Source organism: Choloepus didactylus, chromosome X (assembly GCF_015220235.1).
Source record: "Choloepus didactylus isolate mChoDid1 chromosome X, mChoDid1.pri, whole genome shotgun sequence".
In the NCBI taxonomy this organism is placed as follows: domain Eukaryota; kingdom Metazoa; phylum Chordata; class Mammalia; order Pilosa; family Megalonychidae; genus Choloepus; species Choloepus didactylus.
Genome location: NC_051334.1, coordinates 37,469,650 through 37,495,073, shown reverse-complemented (window position 1 = coordinate 37,495,073; position 25,424 = coordinate 37,469,650). Strand labels below are relative to the sequence as shown.

Below are 25,424 nucleotides of genomic sequence, written 5' to 3'. Positions count from 1 at the left end.
GTGGAAAGGGGAAGCTCAGAGTTACATATGTCACCAGAAGGAAAGTTGGAGGTTAAAAGATGGGATTGTATAAAACAGTGAATCTTGTGGTGGGCAATATCCATGATTAACTGTACAAATATTAGAAATCTCTTTCATGAACTAAAACAAATGTATGACACTATAACTAGAAGTTAATAATAGAGGGGCATACAGGGAGAAAAGTATACCTATTGCAAACTATATACTGCAGTTAGTAGTATTTTGACATTCTTTCATCAACAGTAACAAATGCACTATACCAATACTATGAGTCAATTATGGAGTGGGGGTGGTTAGGGATATGGGAGAATTTGAGTTTCCTTTTTTTTGTCTTCATTTCTTTTCTGGAGTAATGAAAATATTCTAAAAATTAAAAAAAGTAATTGTGGTGATGGATGCACAGCTGTATGAGTGTACTGTGGGTAACTGATTGTACACTTTGGATCTTTGGATAGTTGTATGGAATGTGAACAATCTCAATTTAAAAATATTCAAGAATAAAAAAAAGGAATGGTGAGCAACGAAATTGGTAAAATGGTAGATAAATCTAAACAAATGTATAAACATCAATTATGGTATCAAAATTGTGGAATTAAAAATAATATATATCTAAAATACTGGGAAAATTATATATCTCAGGAAGGAGATATTCAGAGTTAAAGTATGTCATGTTCCTTTTACTGATTGGAAGAAAGGTAAAACAACCAATTCATAAAATTAAAGGTGAATGCTGCAATTTCTAAGATTGCCACTAGATAAGCACACTAGAAGGGATAGAATGGAATGAGTAAAGTATACCTCAATCAATCCATAGATAATACAAATAAAAGCAAATATTGCCATAATCATAATGAATGTAAGTAGACTAAACCCTATAGTTTAAGAACAGAAATTTTCAGATTAGTCTTTTAAAAATTATATGTAGCATATCTTTATAGCATGTATTTTATATATATATATAAATATATATAGCACATATATTTTATACATGGCATATAGGTATAGCAAATATTTAACTATATATAACATTTATTTTTAAATAGCCTATATGCTATATACAAGAGACTCACCTTAAACATAAAGACACAGGAAGATTGAAAGTCAAATGGTGGAAAAATACATACCACAGATCTATTAACTATACTAAATCTGACATAGTTGCATTGAGAGGAAACAAAATAGACTCTAAGGTAAAAGTAATTCTAGAGACAAAGTGGATCATAAGTCAATAAAGAAAAGACCAACTACCCAATAGAAAATTGGGCAAAACACATACAAAGTCATGACTCAGAAAAGGAACCACAAATGGTCAATAAGCATATGAAAAGATATTCAACTTCATTAATAATCAGAAAAATACAAATTAAAATCACAGTGAAATATCTTTTTACATGTATCAACTTGGCAAAAATGTGAAAAGTCTCATTATATGAAGTGTTGGTGAGATTGTGAAGGAAAGAAAATTCATACTATACTGGTAGAACTTGAAACTAATACAACCACTTTCAAAAACAATTTGACATTACCATTTAAAGCTGAAAATGCTCATTCTACTTGCCCTGCAATTACATTCCCAGGTGCACATTCTACAGTCTTTTCAAGCCTTGTTGGCAGAGGTCGTGGTAAGAAATACATTTTACATTATAATCCAGAAGACACACACACACACACACACACACACACATAAACACATATATGTATATGTATACTGGCACTTTCCATTCTATTTCATTTTTAAAAAATTCTGGTCTCAACCCAGTATATTTACTTCACAACCCACCAGTGAGTCACAATGACCCACAGCATGAAAAACTCTATCCTAGGAAAACTTTTGTACATATTTTCCAGGTCATTTGCACAAGAACATCATAGTAGTATTTTTGTAATATCATAAACTGAAATAATCTAAATATCCATCATCAAAGAAATAGATACACTATAGGAGTATTATAAAACAGTGAAATCACCATAATACTATTAGCATAATAATGGATAAAATGCACAAAAAGATGGTGAGTTTAAAAAGTCACAAAAGATCTACTGATTCAATTCAAGTCCTATCAAAATTCCAACAACCTACTCTGCAGACTTGGAAAAGCTAGTTATCAAATTTATTTGGAAGGGGAAGATGCCTCAAATTGCTAAAAACATTCTAAAAAAGAAAAACAAAGTGGGAGGACTTTCACTCCCTGACTTTGAAGCTTATTATAAAGCCACAGTAGTCAAAACAGCATGGTACTGGCACAAAGATAGACATGTTGCTCAATGGAATTGAATTGAGAATTTGGAGATAGACCCCCAGATCTAGGGTCAACTGATCTTTGACAAGGCCCCCAAAACCACTGAACTGGGACATAACGGTCTATTCAACAAATGGGGCAGGGAAAACTGGATATCCACATCCAAAAGAATGAAGGAGGACCCCTACCTCACACCCTACACAAAAATTAACTGAAAATGGATTAAAGACCTCAATATAAGAGTCAGTACCATAAAACTCCTAGAAGACAATGTAGGGAAACATCTTCAAGACCTTGTATTAGGAGGTCACTTCCTGGACCTTACACCCAAAGAACAAGCAACAAAAGAAAAAAGAGATAAATGGGAACTCCACAAACTTAAAAGCTTCTGTACCTCAAAGGAATTTGTCAAAAAAGGTGAAGAGGCAGCCAACTCAATGGGAAAAAATATTTGGAAACCATGTATCTGACAAAAGACTGACATCTTGCATTTATAAAGAAAACCTACAACTCAATGACAATAGTACAGACAGCCCAGTTATAAAATGGGCAAAAGATATGAAGACAGTTCTCTAAAGAGAAAATACAAATGGCCAAAACAACACATGAAAAAAATGTTCAGCTTCAGTAGCTATTAGGGAGATGCAAATTAAGACCATAATGAGATATCATCTCACACCAATTAGATTGGCTGCCATTAAACAAATAGGAAACTACAAATGCTGGAGAAGATGTGGAAAAATTGGAACTCTTATTCATTGTTGGTGGGACTGTATACTGGTACAGCCACTCTGGAAGACACTCTGGTGGTTCCCTAGAAAACTAGATATAGAGTTATCCTTTGATCCAGCAATTGCACTCCTTGGTATATACCTGGAAGATCTGAAAGCAGTGACACGAACAGATATTTGCACACCGATGTTCATAGCAGCATTATTCACAATTGCCAAGAGATGGAAACAACCCAAATGTCCTTCGACTGATGAGTAGATAAATAAAATGTAGTATATACACATGATGGAATACTATACAGCAGTAAGAAGGAACGATGTCGTGAAACATATGACAACATGGATGAACCTTTAAGACATAATGCTGAGTGAAATAAGCCAGGAACAAAAGAGAAATATTGTATGTTACCACTAATGTGAACACTGCGAAAAATGTAAAATAAATGTTTTATATTGTAGAATGTAAGGGACTTAGTGATAGACAGCAAATAGTGAAGGGGGAATGATAATCTAATAAGAACAGATAAGTTATGGAGGGTAAACTTAATGTTCTGGGAATGCTCAGGAACAACTATGGTTTGTCAATTACTGGGGGGTATAGTAGGAACAAGTTCACAGAAATGTAGTTATTTTAGGTTGTTTGTTTTTCTTATTCCTTTGTTGGCTTATAGTCTGTTTATTTCTTGGGGTAGGGTAGGAACATGTTGGAAGCAATGTAGTTATTTTAGATTATTTGTTTTTTCTTATTCCTTTGTTTTGGTTTTGTTTGAAATGTTTTTTATTGTTTGTTTTTTAATTTTTTGATAAAGTTAAAAAACAATGAATGAGTGTGAAAAAAGTAAATGAACAATGGGGGGAGGAGGGGAATGGAATGTTTTGGATATTCTTTTTTATTCTAATTTTTATTTTATTTTTTGGAGTAATGAAAATGTTCAGAGATTGACTGTGGTGATCAATGATTGTGCACTTTGAAGGACTATGTTGTGTGAATATATATCAATAAAATTGCATTTAAAAAAGTCACAAAAGGATACATAGTCTGAATCCATTTCTATAAAGTTCAAAAACACAAAACTAGAAAATACATTATTTCAGAATACATCCAAATGTAGTAAAATCATAAAGTAAGGGAATAAAAAATGCAAAACACAGGCTAGATATTATCTCTGGAGGTAAGAGAAGGGAATTGAATCAGGAGGGGGACACACTGTGGTCTTTGAAGGTACTGGTAATATACGAATTCTTAAAATGGGTAGTGAATATACAGGCGTTCTTTTCAAGACTATTTAAATCATACATATATATTATGGCATTTCTTCAATATATATGATATTTTCACATTAATACCTCTAGTCTATGTAGGTACTAAGGCTCTATATCACAAAGAGAAAAACATTCTAAAAAGCAGAGGGAGGATCCCTCTTATATATAATTGATAGAAGATGCAAAAGAGCAGGTCAAGGCACTAATAGCATGTCAAGGCACCAAAACCAATGTGGGATTACTCTGATGTGAATTTATCCCTTGAGGCCAGATTATGGAAATTTGCTAAACTATAGGTGATTTTGAAATGTCAATGTGGCAGTTGTCACTACTTTCCTGCTTCAGACCCCCAGGAACCCATCTGTGTTGGAGGAGCTCAGATTATTGATCATTGTAATGAGGGAGAACACACACCATGAGGAACCATAGGGTATCTCAGTAAGAGGGTGTTAGATAGGACTTATCATAGGATTTGGGCTTCTGTTGAGTGATTTGGGGTAAGGTTCAAGGAAGCAGGGATTTGCTCTGGATCAGGTGCTGTTAGGAGGTGGAGACAATTCTATGATTGGGTATCTCAATAAATCGTCTCTAGAAGGAGGGCAGATCAGAGCAAGGCTAAAGTTGTAATTGGGAAAGAAACATCAGTCACTCATATTAGTTAAGACAGAGGATGTCTGGTATTTTGTGGCTTGAACAGAGACCTTGGTTTTGTCTATGCTTAAGATAAGATTAAGAAATGGTCCTACTGTATCTCACTACATCATGATCACAGTGTGACCTCATGGGATGTTGGCATTCTGGAAGATTGTTATGCCCTACAAGGGAACACCATGGTTTAGCTGTGAGTGCCAGGTTAGCTCCCTACACCATCAAGACCTAGTTTAATTGTCAGATAAGTTTCCTGATGTCAAGGGCAATGCTCCTCTTTCTCACAACGAAGGACTATACACTCCCTCTTGAACTCTCTCTTGTTTCTGTTCCATCCATTGGTACTATCTTTTTAAAAGTTTGCTCTCCTTTACTTTACTGACAGACCCTCTTATATTTAATCTATTTCAGTTATATTTCATCTATTTCAGTAATCATTACTAATTCATCCAAAAATAGGTTCCTCCTACTTTAAAAAAACAAAGACACCCACAAGGACATATGGCAACATGAGATGTCACAACATGGCATGAATACAAGATCATCTAACCAATGTCACAGTAAAAGTATTTCATTTTTTAGTTCCATGTCATGTCACTTTTATCTTTTGGGTCTTTCTGAGTTCAAATGGGTGCTAATTAGGAAAACGATCATTATAACTGTCTTTGTGTTGTATGGCAAATGCCTCACCTAATAATCATGTGGAATTTTGCAGGTCTCATTAAGATAAAAAAATGAACTAACTGGCTACCCAGGATCCCTATCATTCTATTTCTATATAGAGTTTGTTTTAAAACTAGAGCTACAGCTGCCAAGTTGTTAGAATCAGAGGGGGTCAGAGAAAGTGTCACGAGCTGCTCAACCCATTGTAGCAGGCAGTCATAATCATTTCAGTGCTATAGCAATAACATCCTTTTACTTTTACCCAATCCAAGATAAATGACAGTAAAGGTTGTACTTCCAACCAATTAGAGAATGAGTCACTTTCTGACTCATCTTATCTCTTTGAGGTCAGGATGGAATTTCAATTTTATGGTCTATTAAACATGGAGATAACCCAGTGGTGCCACAGCATTCTCTCACAACAAAGGGTGTTCACTGCCAATAAAATATCACTCATGCATCCTTGTCAAAAATTACCTCAAGAATAGCAAACAAGATATTTGAAATACTGATAGACAGTTTAAGTCTCTGAGATCACACAGATTTGTATCTAGAATATTGGAAACGTGATACACTCTGATTTTCAGCTTTAAAATTGAGGAAGGATTTTGGTATGTCAAATTAAACGGTCAGCATGCAAATTTTCAGCTATTGTGGAAAGTTATAACTATGCAACAAGTTGTCAAAAAGGTGTAAGAATAAATAATCACATATCAGAAGCTATGTTTCTTCCTTGGAAAATTTTAATGAATCAAAACAATTTATTTTACTGGTGAAACAATAACACAATAAACTCATCTTCCTCCTTAGACTCTGAAGCCACTGAAGGTAGTCCATGTTTTATTCATCTTTGTGTGCTTAGCCCATAATACACTGACAGGTTTTCAATAAATGCTGTAGGAGGGATGGATGGATGGATTGATGGATAGATGGGTTGGACAGGTGGATGGTTGGATTTATCAAATTAATATTTCACCAATTAAAAGAGTACAAGTCATTCAGAAGTTCTGTACTTGTGTATTAACAGATCCTAAGGAAGACATAGAACTTTAGATTTATGATTATTTATTATTACACCCTTCTGACAATTTGTCTCATAGTTATATGTTTCTGTGACAGATGGAAATTTACTCTGTTTAGAGGACAAATGTATTTGGCATTGCTCTTTTTTTTTTTTTTTTTGGTTTTTAACCACATGTCCCCTACTGAAGAAAATCACATTTTTCCTTAACTTTCTTACCCCTTAAATGCTTTAAGTGTGACCCTACCATTCATTCACCTAGCCACCTATCCATCTATTCATTCAACAAATGTATCAGTGAACAATATAGATAAAACCCCCTGAAAGGAATAAAGATAACAAACATATAAATAAGTAAAATATATAGCATATAAGTATTAAGGGAATACAAATACAGGAAGGGGGTTGTATTAGTTTAAATAGGCTAGTTCATGTAACAATCCCCAAATTCCATTGGCTTAATACATTAAAAGTTTAATTCCTGTTAACACAACCCAAAATTGATGTGACAATACTTAGGGGGGAGGTTTCAGTGAATTAGGTTTGCAGTTACCATCTGTACTGACTAGCAGATGAGTTGAAGGCAAACATTCAATTAGCAATGTGTGAATACACAAGCCCTTTAGGTCTTGTATTGAGAAGTATGTTTCAGTAAATACAAGTGGCATTTAGAAAATAAAGACAAAATTCTTCTCCTTATGCAGAAGCTTGAGGCAACTCCTGTTTCACTGAAGGGCTCTTTAGTCATGGTTCCAAGTCACTATTGTTGGAGGGACCCAGAATTCAGAGAAGATGGAAAGTAGTAATGGAATAAAAGATGGAAAGGAATAAATACTATGGAAAAATAATATGGTATAAAATTGGAGAAAGAATTATTCAGAGATTCCCCATCAGTTCTCAGACTGTAAGTCAGAAAGTCAGTCATTTGTTAAAATTCCATTTCCTTCTTCACTACCCTAAAACAATAAATCCCATCTTGGCATAGTCTGGAGGGAAAAGAGCTGGGTGAGGAAACAAACAAACAAAAAACTTTGATACTCATCCCAACTTTATTGACACACATCATAACCACTCAGCATTCTTGTTTCCACTATCCATAAAATATAAAACCAATTGCCTATAGTACTATAATAGGTATAAGACTAAAGGACAATCCTCTAAAAGCAAATGTCATACAGAAATAGATCAGCCCTACTAGAAATTGAGGCTCCAATTTTGAAATCAGCTCAATCTGTAATTTAATTAAGATAATCTGGAATATCTAGTGGCCCTATCCTAGCTTCCTTTCAAAAGAAAAGGCATATTCTCAATAGATTCATATCATAAAACATCATCATCACTGAGCTTTACAATTTTTAATATATTTTGTCTCTCAATAAAAAATTCAGTTTGTTGGGAAGATGACGTGAGACCAAACCAAGAAAACAACAAATAACAGAAAGTATCCCACAAAGGATTCAGATTATGGAGCTATAATTCATAGACTTTAAAATAACTATAATTAATTTATTCAAGAAATTAAAAGAAAAGAATGAGAATGTCAGCAAAGAGCTAGGAACCATAACAGATAAACAATTTGAAGTTCTAAACTGAAAAACACAATAACTGAGTTTAAGAATAAAATGAATTGGTTTAACATCAAATCAGACATAATCAAAGACAGGATTAGTGAACTGGAAGACAGGTCAGAAGAAAATATGCAAAATGAATCCAGAGAGGAAGATGGTGGCATAGAGAGGAGTGGAAACTAGTTAGTCCTCTTGGAACAACAAATAAACAACCAGGAACAACTAATAAATAATCTGGAATAACTGCTGGGAGACAAACGTGATGGTCCACACATCATACATCAGGCTGGATTGGGAGGAATGCCAGAGATCACAGCATAAAATCTGTAAGTAAAAACTGCAGACCCAAGCTGGGAGCCCCCTCCCCACATGGCCCGAACTGCAAAGCCTCGTGATGCTAGAGAGCAGCACTCTCCCAGCAAGCAAATATAGCTCAGCTGAGCTCCAACTGGGGTTTTAATTAACAAGCGTGGACTGCTCAATACAAGCTATGAATCCTCAACAAGCAGACAGAGGCTTTTGGTGATGACTGATCTTGGAGAGCCAGAGGGTGGCCGCAGACTGGCCCTGAAGGGGGCTTTCTGTCCCTTTTTTGGCTCAGTAGAGAAAGCCTCAGCCATTTTCAGTTCCCAGTGCTGTGACCCAGACAAGGGTGGAGATAGCAGAGTCAGAGAGACTATTCAGATACAAATGATATCTCCCCAGGGGGTGTATCTTCCTTAAGAGAAAAGAGGTGGGTCCCAGCTCTATTACTCGCCTTCCATTCAGAACCAGACCCCAGAGCCTGGAGGAAAACAGCCACAGGCCACATCTCCTTACACCAGTCTGGAGTTACAGGCTGACAGGTGCCACCTGCTGGGCAGAAAAGCACAGTGGTTTGAGGCCTCACAATCTTTAAGATATACCCTCAGGGAAACCTGATACTACTATCTCCTGAGATCTGAGCCCATTCTGGTCTGGGAAAACCTGATTGGGGTAACCAAGGAAACCAGAAGCCTAGACAACAGAAAACTACAACCTACACTAAGAAAAATGAAGTTATGGCCCAGTCAAAGGAACAAACGTACACTTCAACTGAGATACAGAAATTGAAGCAACTAATGCTAAATCAATTCAAAAGCTTAGGGAGGATATGGCAAAAGAGATGAAGCATATAATGAAAACACTGGGCATGCATAAGGTAGAAATAGAAAGTTCGAAAAAACAACTGGCAGAATCTATGGAAATGAAAGGCAAAACATAAGAGATGAAAGACACAATGGAAACATGCAACAGCAGATCTCAAGAGGCAGAAGAAAACACTCAGGAATTGGAGAAGAAGCCACCTGACATCCTACACATAAAAGAACAGATAGGGAAAAGAATGGAAAAATATGAGCAACATCTCAGGGAATTGAATGACAACATGAAATGCAGGAATGTATGTGCCATGGATGTCCCAGAAGGAGAAGAGAAGGGAAAAGGGGCAGAAGCAATAATAGAGGAAATAATCAATGAAAATTTCCCATCTCTTATGAAGGACATAAAATTATAGATCCAAGAAGCACAGCATACTCCAAACAGAATAGATCTGAATAGGCCTACACCAAGACACTTAATAATCAGATTATCAAACATCAAAGATAAAGAGAGAATCCTTAAAGCAGCAAGAGAAAAGCAACCCATTACATACAAAGGAAGCTTGATAAGACTATGTGCGGATTTCTCAATAGAAACCATGGAGGCAAGAAGGAAGTGGTGTGATACATTTAAGATACTGAAAGAGAAAAACCACCAACCCAGAATCCTATACCCAGCAAAACTGTCCTTTAAATATGAGGGAGAGCTTAAAATATTCTCTGACAAGCAGACAATGATAGAGTTTGTGAACAAGATACCTGCTCTACAGGAAACACTAAAGGAAGCACTACAGACAGAAAGGAAAAGACAGGAGTGAGAGGTTTGGAACACAATTTTGGGTGGTGGTAGCACAGCAATGTAGTACACTAAACAAAGATGACTTGGAGTATAGTTGAAAGAGGAAGGTTAGGAGCATGTGGGACACCAGAAGGAAAAGAGGAAAGATAAAGACTGGGACTGTATAACTCAGTGGAACCTAGAGTGCTCAACAATTGTGATAAAAGGTATAAATATGTTTTTTACATGAGGGAGAACAAATGAATGCCAACCTTGCAAAGTGTTAAAATAGGGTGGTATTAGGGAAAAATACAATCAATGCAAATTAGAGACTATAGTTAACAGAAACATTGTATCATGCTTCCTTTAATGTAACAAAGGCAATATACCAATGCTAAATGCCTATAAGAGGGGTATGGGACTCTTGGTATTGGTGATGTTGTCTGACTCTTTTATTCTACTTTAGGTTAACTCTATCTTTCCTTTCGTTGTTTTTTAGTTATGTTTTTTCTATTCTTTTTCTTTTTCTTTTGTCTCTCTACTTCTTTGACTCTTCTTCCTTCTTTGTGGAAGAAATGGAGATGTCCTTGTATAGATAGTAGTGATGGTGGTGAATACAAAAATATATGACTACACAGGGAACCAATGATTGTTTACTTAGGATGGAAAGTATGGTGGGTGAACAAAACCATCTTAAAAAAATGGGTTGATGAAGATACCTTGAGGGCACTACATTGAGTGAAATATGTCAGACACATAAGGACAAATATTGCATGGTCTCACTGATATGAACTAATTATAATATGTAAACTTATAGACATGAAATATAAGGTACCAAGATATAGGATGAGACTAAAGAATGGGAAGTGGTGTTTAGTATGAGCAGAATGTTCAACTAGGATGAACTTAAATGTTGGAAATGAACAGATGTGTCGGTAGCAGGATGTGAGAATAACTAACAATGACGAACGGTGTGTGAATGAGGTGGAAAGGGGAAGCTCAGAGTCATATTTGTCACCAGAAGGAAAGTTAAAGGTCAAAAGATGGGAATGTATAAAACTGAATCTTATGGTGGGCAATGTCCATGATTAACTGTACAAATATTAGAAATCTCTTCCATGAACCAGAACAAATGTATGACAATACAGTTAGAAGTTAATAATAGAGGGGCATATAGGGAAAAAATATATACCTATTGCAAACTATATACTACAGTTAGTAGTATTTCAACATTCTTTCATAAACAGTAACAAATGTACTATACCAATACTATGAGTCAATAATGGAGGGGGGGTGGTTCAGGGTATGAGAGGATTTGAGTTTCCTTTTTTTGTCTTTATTTCTTTTCTGGAGTAATGGAAATGTTCTAAAAATTGAAAAAAAATTAATTGTGGTGATGGATGCACAGCTGTATGATGGTACGGTAGGCAATTGATAGTACACTTTGTATCTTTGGATAATTGTATGGTTTGTGAACAATCTCAATAAAAAAATAAATTAAAATAAAAAAATACAAAATAACAACAAAAAAATGAATCCAAAGACATAAAAATAGAAAATACAGAAAGAAGCATAAGAGATATATGAAAGATGCTGAACATGACTAAGATACACATTTGAAGTCTTTGGAATAGAGGAGAGAGAGAAAGGGAAAGAAGCAACATCTGAACAGATATTGGCTGAGAATTTTTCAAATATGACAAAAGACATTAAGGTGATGATTCATGATGCTCTAGATATCCCAATAAGTACAAATATGAAGCAAATCAGACCTAGGAATGTTACAGTAACTGTTCAAAATTCAACAGAAAGAAGAAAAACATTAAAAGCAAAGAAAAATATCATCTTCAAAGGAGTAGGTGACATAACAGAAGCATTGGAAACCAGAAGTCAATGGAATAACAGCTTCAAACTATTGAAAGAAAACAACTTTCAACTTAAAATTCAATATCCAGTGAGAATGTTTTTCAAAATTAATATTGAAATAAATCCATGTTAAGAAAAATGAAAATTGGGGGTATTCACCACTGCAGAATTACACTAAGGGAAAAAATAAAATGTACCCTTCAGGCAGAAGGAAAATGATCCCAGGTGGAAGCACAGAGATGTAGGAAGGATTGAAGAGAAATGGAAAGGGTAACTATCTGAGTAAGTCTAAGTGAGTATTGAATATAAATTAATATCTAGGGAGATTTATATATATGTTTATAATTATAAGTGTTTATACGTGTGTGCATACATACTGTACACGTATATTGTGAATATACACACACACATAGACTCAAATACAAACAACAATAGCACATATTCTAGGAGGGAAGTAAAGAGAGTAAAAGAGTTCTAAGGTCCTTATATTGGGTGGGAAGTGCCAAAAGTATTAATTAATATTAGACTTTAATAAGACAAGAATGCATGTTGCAATCTCTAGAGTAAGCATTAAATGATAAAAGAATGGATAAATAATAGAGGGGATAAATAGAAAAAATATTTAACCTAAATGAAGGCAAATAGGTAGAAAAAAAGGAACACAGAATAGATGGGACAAATAGCAAGTGATAATGAGCAATTTCATTGATGCAAATGGAATAAATGACTCAATTATTCACAATATTTGGGTGATTTAAAACACATATGCACACAATTATATGCTGCTCATAAGAGATATACCTTAACTATAAGGAAACAGAAGGGTTGAAAGTAAAAGGATAAAAAAAGATTTACCAGGCAAACCTTAACCAAAAGAAAGCTAGTGAAGCCATGCTAAGAATAAACAAGGAGACTATAAGGCAAAAATCATAACTAGAAATAAAGAGGGACTTTTCATAATGATAACATGTGTATCCACTCATGAAATATAACAATCCTAAATGTATATGAGTACAAGATTATAATTTCAAAAATGTATAAAGCAAATATTAAAAGAACTAAAAGGAGAAATAGAAAATCCACAATCATCATTGAAAGTTTAGCATAACTCTCCTCAATAGTTCATAGAATATGCAGATAAAATAATCAGTAAGGATATGGAAGATTTAGACAGCACAGTTAACAAACGTCATTTAAATGACATATCTAGGACACTCAAATCAACAACAACAGAATTCACATTCTTTTTCAAGGTACAAGAAAGATTTAATGAAATTGATCATTTGCTGGGCCAAATTTCAAAGGATTGAAATCATACTGAGTGTGTTCTCTGACCACATTGGAATTAAACTAGAGTCGATAACAAAGATATATACAGAAAATTACCCATGAAAATTAGAAATTAAGAAGGGCAATTCCAAATAACTCATGGGACAAAGAGAAAAAACTTACAATGGAAATTAGAAAACAGACTGAAATGAATGAGCATAAAAATAATTGACATCAAAATGTGTGGTATGCAGCAAGAGGGGATTGAAGGCAGAAGAAAGTTCATGGGTGATTTTCAAATGCAGAAAGAGGCCTGTGGTTGGACTCTACTTTTAACCACTCTATCTCTAAGTAAAACATACTCGTTTTCTCCATTGCTTTGCCCACTCTAATCCCTTCAGTTTTCAAATCTCCATTTTCCATACAAAGGCAAGAAACTTACGCGACTTTGGCACAGACTGTGCACTTCCAGCTGCCATCCAGGGCCACCACCCGACACTCGCTGCACACCCTCAGTGAGCAGGCCTGGCATGGGTCTCCCCGGTCAAATATTAAGCCCAGGTTTCTCTGACAGTGAACACAGACTCTGCTGGTTTCCTGTTGAGTCTTCCCACTTCTCCGTTTTGCTTCTAAGAGTTCATTTTTCAATTTCCTGGAAGGAGAGAGAGAGAGAAAAAAAAATCAGCTCACCGCAACAATAACAGAGCAGTATACGAGATGTTTTCATTTGGAAGAATATTTGAAAGAACTAATGAGTCAGAGCCAAATACTTTCAGGAAACACAGTTTCTCCCTCCAGAATCAACAATCCTTTAATATCAGTAGTTGAAAAAATAATTTTTGTGTTCTACTTTAAATCTTGATGTCCTTTACTAGTACCACTATCCCTTCCTTCCTTCCTTCCTCCCTCCCTCCCTCCCTTCCTTTTACAATTCTTATGACCCAAAACACCTCATAGCTCTTTTCAGCCCTTAATTATTTGTCCCTAGTATTTGTGTGGTACTAGTAAGATATTCCTATTAATTATAGTCCCTAATATGCAATAGGCATACCAGGCATATGCACATTACTGAATTCTTTACCTGCTTTGATATATTAGATGAGGCAAATGTGTAAAACCAAACTCAGCATCATTGGTACTTTCCAATGAGCCAATGAATATTTTGCCTACAAAGATACTGCCCACCATTTCAGACCTAAATGCTTCTGAATTTGAGGGTTTCCAGTAATTTCCATGAGCCTTTAGGCTTTGCTTTCACACATACCTATGTTTGAATACAAGTTCCACCATTCATTAGCTGCAAGCTTAGGCAATGTTTTACCACTCAATCTCAGTTTCTTAATTTCTAAAATGGAGATAATAATATTCTTACATGATTATTTTTAAGATTAAATGAAACAATAACTGTAAAGTTCCCAACACAGTGCCTGGAACATAGATGTTAAATAAATGCTAGTTTCATGCCCCTTCTTTTTCTACCCGACATGTAATCCACTTATATAACCTTTGGAAATTTGCTAATCAAAGTGTGGCCCTCATTACAGTGGCACCAGTATCACCTAGAAACTTGTTAGAAATGCAGAATCTCAGGCCCTACCTCAGCCCTACTAGATCAGAATCTGCATTTCAATGTTATCTCCAGGTGATTAGAATTTGAGAAGCACAGCTTTGGAACATGTGTTTTCAAATTTAGCTGTACATTGGAATCATCTGAAAAATTTTTGAAAAAGATACCGATTCGTGAATCTTGCCCTCACAGATTCTGATGGAATTGGTTTGGGGTGTTGCCTAAGTCATGATATTTTGAAAAGATTCCCTCTTTATTCTAACATATAGCCAAATTTGAAAAGCACTGTTCTAAAAGACAGATTCATTCCTGCTTACATGTCTTACAGAGATGCCATTCCTTTATGCTATTAATCTCCAATACTTTCTTCAACATGAAATTTCTCTGTTCCAGAAAAAAATATATCCAGAATCATCCCACATATTTCGTACAATTTCCTTTTACATTTGTGATTCTGTACTCTGTCATACCCAACTAGACTAGCATCTCCCCAAAGGCAGGAATGGTTGTCAGATCCCAGAAAAAGAGTCTAACATATAGGAGGAATTTCTGACCCAGGGGCCCCGCAGCTTATCTCATAGAAACCAGATGTGCCATAAAATACGGGTTGAAGGCTGTTTAGAAACTCCAGTCATGGTGGCGCCTCAACCCTTGTTCTAGTTTGTTAATGCTGCTGGAATGCAAAACACCAGAAATGGATTGGCTTTTATAAAGGGGGTTTATTTGGTTACACAGTTACAGTCTTAAGGCCATACAGTGTCCAAGGTAAGGCATCAACAATCAGGTACCTTCACTGGAGGATGGCCGATGGCATCTGGAAAACCTCTGTTAGCTGGGAAGGCATGTGGTTGGCATCTGCTTGCTCCCAGGTTGCAGCTGGTGTCTGCTCCAAGTTCTGGTTTCAAAATGGCTTTCTCCCAGGCATTCCTCTCTAGGCTGCAGCTCCTCTCCACAATGTCACTCTCAGTTGCTCTTGGAGTGTTTGTCCTCTCTTAGCTTCTTGGGAGCAAGCGTCTGCTTTCAACAGCCATCTTCAAACTGTCTCTCATCTGCAGCTCCTCTCTCAGCTTCCATGCATTCTTCAAAGTGCCCTCTTGGCTGTAGCTCCTCTTCAAAATGTCACTCTCAGCTGCACACAGAGTTCCTTCTGTTTGTCAGCTCATTTATATGGCTCCAGTGATTTAATTTAGACCCACCCTGAATGGGCAGGATAACACCTCCATGGAAATTATCCAATTAGAGTCATCACCCACAGTTGGGTGGGGCACATTTCCATGCAAACAACCTAATCCAAATATTCCAACTTAATCCCCACCAATATGTCCGCCCCACAAGACTGCATCAAAGAATATGGCTTTTTCTGGGGGACATAACACATTCAAACTAGCACAATCCCCAAAAGGTGGATAAAGCACGATCAGATATGTCTATAAGATGAACAACCATAAGCATGCGGAAAAGGTCTGCTCCCCCCAAATAGATAATGCAGCTGTGCTTCAAAGAAGAGTGGTGCATCAGAACCCTAGCAACCAATCAGCTCAGAAGTTGATAAGCCCTCACCCAATCAAGGCACAGGACACCACTCAGCTGACACCCTTCCCTCCCAACATGGGTTATTCCTTAAAAAATGCAGCTCTCAGAAAGGGAGCTGGAGCCATTTTCTTTCTTTTCGCTGGCTCCCACCTGCTTTCTTCCTCTAACAAATCTTAAACTTTCTACTTAAAACTTTGACTTGCTGCATTGTGTAGATTCTTGAACGACTCCGACCTGACGATGGTGACTTTAGTTTCTTGTGTATACTGCTCAGGACCCAAATCTGTGCTAGGTTATGAAGTTTAATTGTTCAAAGCTATTTATTATCTCTTTGGATCCTTCAAACAAACTTTTGAGGTAATAAGGACAGGTGCTGAGTCTCACATTAAAGATAGTAAGCAGCATAGATAGAACCAGAAACCAGGTCTCTTAATTCCCAGCCTAAGGGGAGGTTCATAAATAGAGGATTTTAAAGATGAGGAGTAAAGTTCCCAAATTCTTTGATTCATTATCTCATTAATTCATCCAACAAGCATTTATTGAGTGCCTAATGAATGCTGGGCATTCTGATAATCAGAGATAAAAATCAGTCATGATATAACATCTACATTATCCTTGATGTCAGTTAACAAGGGGGCAAATGACCCAGGCTGACTCATTTGTTGAAACAAACAGCCACATAAAGCACCCTTAAGTCTCCACTCTCTTGTCCTTCTAGACCCAAACGACAAGAAACCACAACACACATTTTCCTAGTCCTTGATTTAGACCTTTCAAAGTTCCCTCATAGTCTCAAAGAGAGCACCTGGCTCATGAAGTTGAGTGTAAGAAAAGCTTCACACCATTTATCTTTGAAAACTTGCAAAAGCTACAGGCTTAATTTGAATTTGAAGACCACAATTGTTTAATTTATAGGATCACAACAGACATTTGAATACCTCAGGGCACAGGAGAAATAAAACTGCCTATTCAAAATCTATAAGAAATCATATAACAGTTATAAACAAAGCAATCAAATGAGTAGGTCAAAGATAGCAAAGCAATCCTAGATAGCAGCCCTATCTGAGTAAGTTGGTGGGCCAAAGCATAATAAACTGATAAAACGTGGTACAGACAAGCAGATATTACAGAGACAAATTCTCTCAGGAAAAAGATTCTATCCTCAGGTGCATGAAGTTTAGCCACTTAAAAGCTCCTTAAACTAGAGCAGCTAAGACCACTTGGAAAAATTGTTGCTACAAAATCAAGTGTTTATATTGCATCTTTCTTTGTGTTATCCTGACACGACTTAATTTAGCTACCATCTCACACCCAATTCATAGTTACAGAGTCTGAAATAACTTGGGACCTAGTATAAATCAGGCCACAAGAAAGCAAGCATTTAAAGTTTCAGGCCCATTATATCAGCAATTCCTAAGATGATTGGTGCTAATGGTCCTACACATTCTGGCAGCTATCACTGAGGCATGTGGTTAAAAGCTGGAAAGAACTCCATAGGCTGGCACAAAACATTAAGGGGCTTACTGATTTTTCAAACCTTTTTAAGGAATTGGTATCTAGAAGAATCTAGAAGTATCTAGAAGAATACCTAATTTGATGGTGTCTAGAAGAATACACATAAGATAGAAACAGCCATTTTTCAGACATTCAGGAAGAGGAAGATCAATGCCAGGGTAACTGAGACCAGAAAAAGAAAACATGCAGTTGAGGAAATAGTACCAAGGAGGAAAAGAATGTATAGGGAGCAAAAAGAGAGGAATAGGGTGGGAGATGCCTCTGCCTTCTGCTCCCCTATCCTTAAGGTATGGCTTATCCTTTTTACACAAGATTGCTAAGGCAGTTCCAGCATAGCATCCATGTTTACAGCAGGAAGAAGGGGAAATAGATGGTGTTAGCTGCACCTATCTCTTAAGAGAAAAGCAAAAGCTGACCCAGTAGTCCTCCCATCAGATTCCTTAGGTTTTCTTGACCAGACAGTGTCACATCACCACCGCTAGCTACAAAGGAGCCTGGGAAAGTGAGACCTCACTCTTCTTAGTGGAAGGAGGCAAGGGATAGGGGTGAGGAATGACTCTCTCCCTTGAGGGATTACCTTACAAAGCAAGCATTCTCCAAAAGGTAGCAGTCCCTCTTTACCTGCAGGCAGCAGCTAACTCGATTTCACAATATTCCACTGCTCATTTAACAATTTTCCTGTGATCACTTTATAGGGAAGAAAAAAACAGAGAAGAATCTGGCCCCAGAGTGTACAAACAGCCGGACCCCAGAAGATCTCCTTAATTGGTTTGTTGCATGCATTACCTAGCTTTCTTTTAAGAGCTTCAGTACTGGGGGAAAGAGTGGTCCTGGTTAGTTTAAGGCCACTTAATCATCACAACAACCTTATTAGATAAGTACAGTCCAACTCCATTACCTGCCCACTCCTTCTCCTTGTTATCATCATCTACCACCTTCTTAGTCACTTACCCTCAACCTTTGAATATTTTCACAGTCTTCATTCCCTTTGTAATAGGCTGAATAATGGCCACTCAATGATATTAAGTCCTAATCCTTTGAACCTGTGAATGTGACCTTGTTTAGAAAAAGGGTCTCTGCAGTTAAGGATCTTGAGATGGGGAGATTATCCTGGATAATCTGGGTGGGCCCTAAATGCGATCATGAGTGTCCTTATAAAAGAGAGGCAAAGAGAAACTGACACAGAGAGGAGAAGGTAATGTGACCACAGAGACAGAGATTGTAGTGATATGGCCACAAGCCAAAGAATGTCATCAGCCACCCGAAATTCGAAGAGGAAAGGAACAGTTTCTCCCCTACAGTCTCCAGAGAAATTATGTCCCTTAGCTGACACCTTGATTTGGACTTCCGGCCTCTAGAACTGTGAGAGAGAAAAAAATTTGCTTTGCTTTAAGCCACCAAGTTTGTGGTGATTTGTTATAGCAGCCATAGGAAATGAATGCTGTCTCCCTTTAGCATTGTTTCTGGGTGACTCCAGTGTCCTTAGAGACACAACACATCCGACACCCTGGGATCTTAGTTTTACCTTCTCATCTCCTTCTTTTGAGCTCCTCATTTCTACCTGTCCATGGAATTCATCCACTCTCATGGATAAAACCATGGAACTTATCTCCAGAAACCACGTTACCTCCCAAATCATGAATCATAAATCTCACTTTCTAACAACAGGATCATTTTCATGCAGCTCATTTACTCTAGATGCCCACTCAAGACATTCCAATGAGCCCATCACTACCTCAGGATCCAGCAGTTCTCCTCCCATCTTCAGTTCCCCTTGGAGCCAGGGCAGAAGGATCCCTGCCTGAGACTGTGCCTCTCCTACCCCAAAGACCCTGGAGGCAAATGATCACCTGTTGGAACATCCATGTGGAATGAACACATTGAGAAGACATCAATAGCCAAATGTTATCAGAAAAAATGATAATGATCAATAGAAAGGGGACCTCCTTGTCCTATCACCAAATATAGCAGACAGTGATATAAGTGGAGCCTTCCTTTTCCCTTTCCTTCAACATGAACAGGCCCAGGCTCTTGGGAGAAAGAGAAGGAGAGGAAGAGGAAGAGGAAAGAGAATGCCCATCATCATCTTCCTTCCCTGTGGCTCACTGCAGTGGTTTGAAGTGTTTGTGGGTTCGGGGGTTATTGTAGATTGAACTGTGTCCCCCAAAGAGACATGTTCAAGTCCTAACCCCTGGTCCTGTGAGTGTGAACATATCTGTAAACAGGATCTTTGAAGATGTAATTAACTATGATGAGGTCAAACTGGATTAGGGTGGGTCCTCATCCAGGATGACTGTTGTCCTTATAAAGGGAGGAAATTTGGACACAGACAGCCACATGTCAGAGGCAGGGATGAAGTTATGCCACAAGCCAAGGGATGCCATGGATTGCTGGCCACCTACCAGAAGCCAGGGAAGAGGCATGGAACAGATTCTCCCCTTTAAGAAGGAGCATGGCCTTGCTGACACCTTGATTTCAGACTTCTAGCTTCCAGAACTTTGAGACAATAAATTACTGTTTTTTTTTTAACCCAACTAGCCTGTGATACTTTGTTACAGCAGCCCTGGCAAACTAAGACAGGAGTTTAGAGAAAGGAGACTGAATTGGATAATTAATGATAATAAAATATAGTATCTAAAATAGATGGAATATTTACCTCAAATAAGACTGCTTTAAATTGGAGACTACCATCCAATTTCATCTGGGTGCCTATTTGGTCCCCCATTTTCTTCTTAATTCCCATCCAATTTATTCTACCCAGAACAGTCAGTGTCAATAGTCGATATTCTTAAAAAAAAAAAAAAAAAAACACACTTTTCACATCATGTTTCGCCTTGCCTGAAATCCTGCAGTAGTTTCCCTTTATAATTTGAATAGAATCCAACCCCCTTTCCCATGGCCTATAAAGATCTGCATGATCTAGCCCTTGCTCCCCCCTCCTCCCCCTGGCCACTTAACATCTACTTACTGCATCCCAGAAACATAGTTCTTTCCTTAAGTTTCTCAAATATTCCAAAAATCCTTTCCCATTTCAGGGCCTTTGCACATGCTGTTTTTTCAGCTGGGAGTGTTTCTCCTCTCTCTCAACCAACCCTGTAGTCAAATTGTTCACTAAATATATCCAGTTATCCCCACTTCTGTGAACATTGGGATTACACATCTCTACCCTCTTGACATGAGATGTGATCGTGTGATTTGCATTGGCTCATGAAATGTGCTATGTGATTCCAGATAAAAGCTTCCAAGAGGGAATATACCGTTCACCACACATCCTTTCCCTTCCGTGAAGACTGGCAATGTCCCAAATAGTGTCTGCTCTGTAAGTCTGAGTCCTGGATGAGGATGTTGTGAAGTAGAGTCCTTGGCCATCCTGTCATGGACAGGTAGCACAAGTGAGAAAGAAACATTTGATGTTTTAAGCCACCAAGAGTTTGGGGTTGTTGTTGCACTTAGCCCATACTGACTTACAAACACACAGCCTAATTCTTCACCTGTGGCTCCCACTTATCTTTTTTTACTTCAGTTTTACTGTTGCTTCCCCCAAAGATGCTTTCTCTAACCAACAAATCTAAAGCATATGTCCATTTTATTCTCATTCATAGCAGCCTATTCTTTACCTTCATAGCATTTACCATAATTTTTAATTGTGCATTTGTCTGTTTACTGGTTTAATGTTTATCTCCCCCGTGCCTTTTTAAGCTCCATAAGGGCAGAACTTGATCTTTTTGGTTCAGCTTTGCATTTTGCAGCACCTTACCTGGTGCCTAGAACATAATAGATAGCATCTGACTGAAGAATAAAAGAAAGCAGGTGAAAGCCAGTGAGTAAGTGAGCAAGCATGAGGTGGTGGAAGGGAGAGAAAGGGAACAGATTTAGCTGGGTTGCTTGCCAGGTGTCACTGGGCATTCCATTTAACCTCTCTCAGTCTCAGTTGCTCCAAATTTAAAATAAAGATAATAATTCCTCTCCCATCTTCCTCCAAGAATTATTGTAAGGGTCAGAGGCAATAAAGCATAATAGCATTCTTTGTGAATTATAGAGGCCTTGGCAATATGAGCTCATTATTATTAAAAAGAGAATGAGAAAAGAAAACGTGCACAATACTGGATCTGTTAAGAATAAAATGAAATTAAAGTTGAGTCAAAAAAGTAATATAAACCTGTGCCGGTTTGAATGTATTGTGTCCCCAAAACACCATTATCTTTGATGTAGTCTTGTGGGGCAGACGTTTTGGTGCTGATTAGATTTGCTTGGAATGTGCCCCACCCAGCTGTGGGTGATGACTCTGATGAGCTATTCCCATGGAGGCATGGCCCCACCCATTCAGGGTGGGCCTTGATCAGTGGAGCCATATAAACGTGCTGACTCAAAGAGAGGGAACTCAGTGCAGCTGTGAGTGATGTTTTGAAGAGGAGCAAGCTTGCTAGAGAGGAACGTCCTGGGAGAAAGCCATTTTGAAACCAGAACTTTGGAGCAGATGCCAGCCACGTGCCTTCCCAGCTAACAGAGGTTTTCCAGATGCCATTGGCCATCCTCCAGTGAAGGTACCCGATTACTGATATGTTACCTTGGACACTTTATGGCCTTAAGACTGTAACTGTGTAGCCAAATAAACCCCCTTTTTATAAAAGCCAATCCATCTCTGGTGTTTTGCATTCCAGCAGCATTAGCAAACTAGAACAAAACCTAATAAAAGTACAGAATTTTCTCAATTCCTTGATAAGGACCTCTGGAACTTTTTCTGTATCTCTTAACCTCATTACTACTATTCATTTTTACTCAGAAAGCAAAACTATTTTGATTCCTGACAATATTAAAAACTCTAACCACTTCCTCTTGTCTGAAGAGAAGCAAAAACTATGAGACATGGGTGAAAAAGTAAAGTAGAGATAAATATTGCCCAAACTCAATTGTTTAAAAACTGGTGAAGAATATAAAGAAAAAGAAAGAAAGCTGTTGAAGACATTTAATTCCAGCTAACATCAGCTCTTCATCTGAGATAAACTCAAGACCCTCTTGCATTTTAAAATATCATTTAAAATATCTTGCATTTTAAAACATCTTCATTCTTTAGCTTTCCTTATTGCTATACAGATGCATTAATATTAACATGTGAATTGATTACCTGTATGTAGTTGAAAGATCAGAGATGAATTTTCTCAAATGTAGTTGAATAATAGACTCTTTTCATTTCTATATTCTTGTGATGTACTGAATTCAATTTTTTCTAGCCCATAATCAAAATATTCCATGCATTACAAAGGCTGCTTGATTTATCATTGCCTAGACACATTCCATTCAAATCAGGAATTGCTTTCATCAAAAATTCCTGTCTTATTTGTGCAGCATTATTTTTCTTTTGTTACTCTGTCTAGACAAGTTGCACTGAACACTCTTCTGCACCAAACAAGATAGGAATTTTACAATGGAAGCACTTAGTTTCCTGGAAGAGGAAGTCATATATAAAAAATTTCCCTGATGCCTTTAAACATGCCCCATTTCATCTAGCAAAGTACATCAAGGCCCAAGGGAAATCATGAGCAAGTGAGAATTGTTTAGTGGCCCACATAACAGGGCTCTGAAGTCAGAATACTTGGCTTTAAATCCTGGCTATGCCACTTATTTCCTCTGAGACCTTAAGCAAATTACTTAACCTCTCTGTGTCTCAATTACCCCCTCTGTAAAACAAGGATCATAATAGTTACAATCTCATAGGGATGTTCTGAGTATTAAATATTTATAAAGTGTTTAGCATACCTTGGCACATAGTAATTGTGGCATAGATTGCTACTTGTCTCACAATATCTGTTCTTCCCCTCTTCTGTATCAGCAGAATGTCTAGCTAGGCCACTCAGAATAAAGACAAGATTTCCTAGCATCCCTTGCAGCTAGGTTTGGCCAATGAGATGTGAGCAGAAATGATGTAGGCAACCTGTGGATCATATCCCTTTTCCCTTTCCCAGAGGCTTCGATGAGGACATAGGGGTAAGCCATCTCAGATCAAGAGCTAAGCTCTGGAGATGATGAAGCAACAAAAGAAAAGGAGCCCAGGCCCCTGCTATAATGGAGTCACCATAACAATATTGCAGAGTTGCCAACCAACCTAGACTTTTACCTTAGAGAACAATATATATCCATCTTATTTAAGCTACTATTATAATGGACCACTGTCATCCATGGCTAAATCTATTTCCCAAAAAATACAGTAAGAACTCAGTAAATGTTAGCTCTTATTATTATTTGGTGACATCAACTTGTCCCCTTGCAGATACATTGCTGTCAGGTTTTGCTTCAGCCACTGCTGCAATGCCTGTGGGCCAAATCTTTGTCTAGAAGCTGGAGTTTCATATGTTTTTAAGAGAATGAAAGCACAGTGACTGATGAAATTTATAGTCAAACCAGAAACAATGAGACAAAAATCACTGAAATAATAGATTCAGGCAGAATAATGTCCAGCAGCCTGATGCCAATGGCTGCACAACTCCTAGCACTCCCATCTGTCATTCATATTCAGAGGCAATATCATCAGCACTGCTTCTATTTCATTTTTTGTCAGGAGGAAAATCCATGGGTGACCTTTCTGTACTCTGAATATAAAAATATTACTTTTTCATTTTGATTGTAGCTTATGTGCACAGAACCTATTATTAAAACCTAAACATCATAACAGCCACAGTAATGACAGGAACTCGGCTTTATATGCCATGCCTTTAAACTTTGATAACAACCCGTGAGAAAGACATCATGACACCCATTTTATAGATAAGAAAGTGGAATCTCAGAGAGACAACTTGCTATGGGTACAGGGATGTTAAGTGGTGCAGTCAGGATTCAGACCCAGAATTTTTTTATTCCAAAATCTACAACTCTTCCTCCAGAACAGGCTCCTGTCACTGGTTTTCAATGTGTTAAAACAGTTTTGGTCACGATCTTGGGGCATGCCATTATGAAGCTTGTTACTGCAAAGGAGAGGCTAAGCCTGAGAGTCTACCCCAGAGACCTCTTTTGTTGCTCTGATGTGTCCTCTCTCTCTAAGCCAAATTGGCAGGTAGACTTGCTGCCTGCCCCCTACATGGAAATGACTCCCAGGGGTGTAAGTCTCCCTGGCAACGTGGGACATGACTCCAAGGGATGAGCCTGGCCCTGGCATTGTGAGATTGAGAATGCTATCTTGACCAAAAGAGGGAAAAGAAATGAAACAAAATAAAGTTTCAGTGGCTGAGGGACTTCAAATGGAGTCAAGAGGTCATTCTGGTGGTCATTCTTACACAATATATAGATATCTCTTTTTAGTTTTTAGTGTATTAGAATAGCTAGAAGGAAATATCTGAAACTGTTGAACTGCAATCCAGTAGCCTTGATTCTTAAGGACAATGGTGTAACTATATAGCTTATACGGTGTGACTGCGTGATTGTGAAAACCTTGTGGATCACACTCCCTTTATCCAGTGTATGGACAGATGAGTAGAAAAATGGGGACAAAATTAAATGAATAATAGGGGGGATGGGAGAGATGGGTTGTTTTGGGTGTTCTTTTTCACTTTTATTTTTATTCTTATTTTTAATTTTTTTTTTTGGAGTAATGAAAATGTTCAAAAAGTGATTGTGGTGATGAATGCACAA

The 25,424-nt window shown here is 37.5% G+C and overlaps 1 protein-coding gene across 3 annotated transcripts in view; it reads right to left on the bottom strand.

Annotated features, from left to right (window-relative positions):
- SYTL5 (synaptotagmin like 5) overlaps positions 1-25,424 on the bottom strand; it is a 142,220-nt gene that overhangs the window by 95,269 nt on the left and 21,527 nt on the right. For all 3 annotated transcript variants that reach the window (XM_037822512.1, XM_037822511.1, XM_037822513.1), the window contains exon 2: positions 13,629-13,838. In XM_037822512.1, the coding sequence (XP_037678440.1) occupies positions 13,629-13,838 (210 nt within the window). The remainder of the gene's footprint in view (positions 1-13,628; positions 13,839-25,424) is intronic.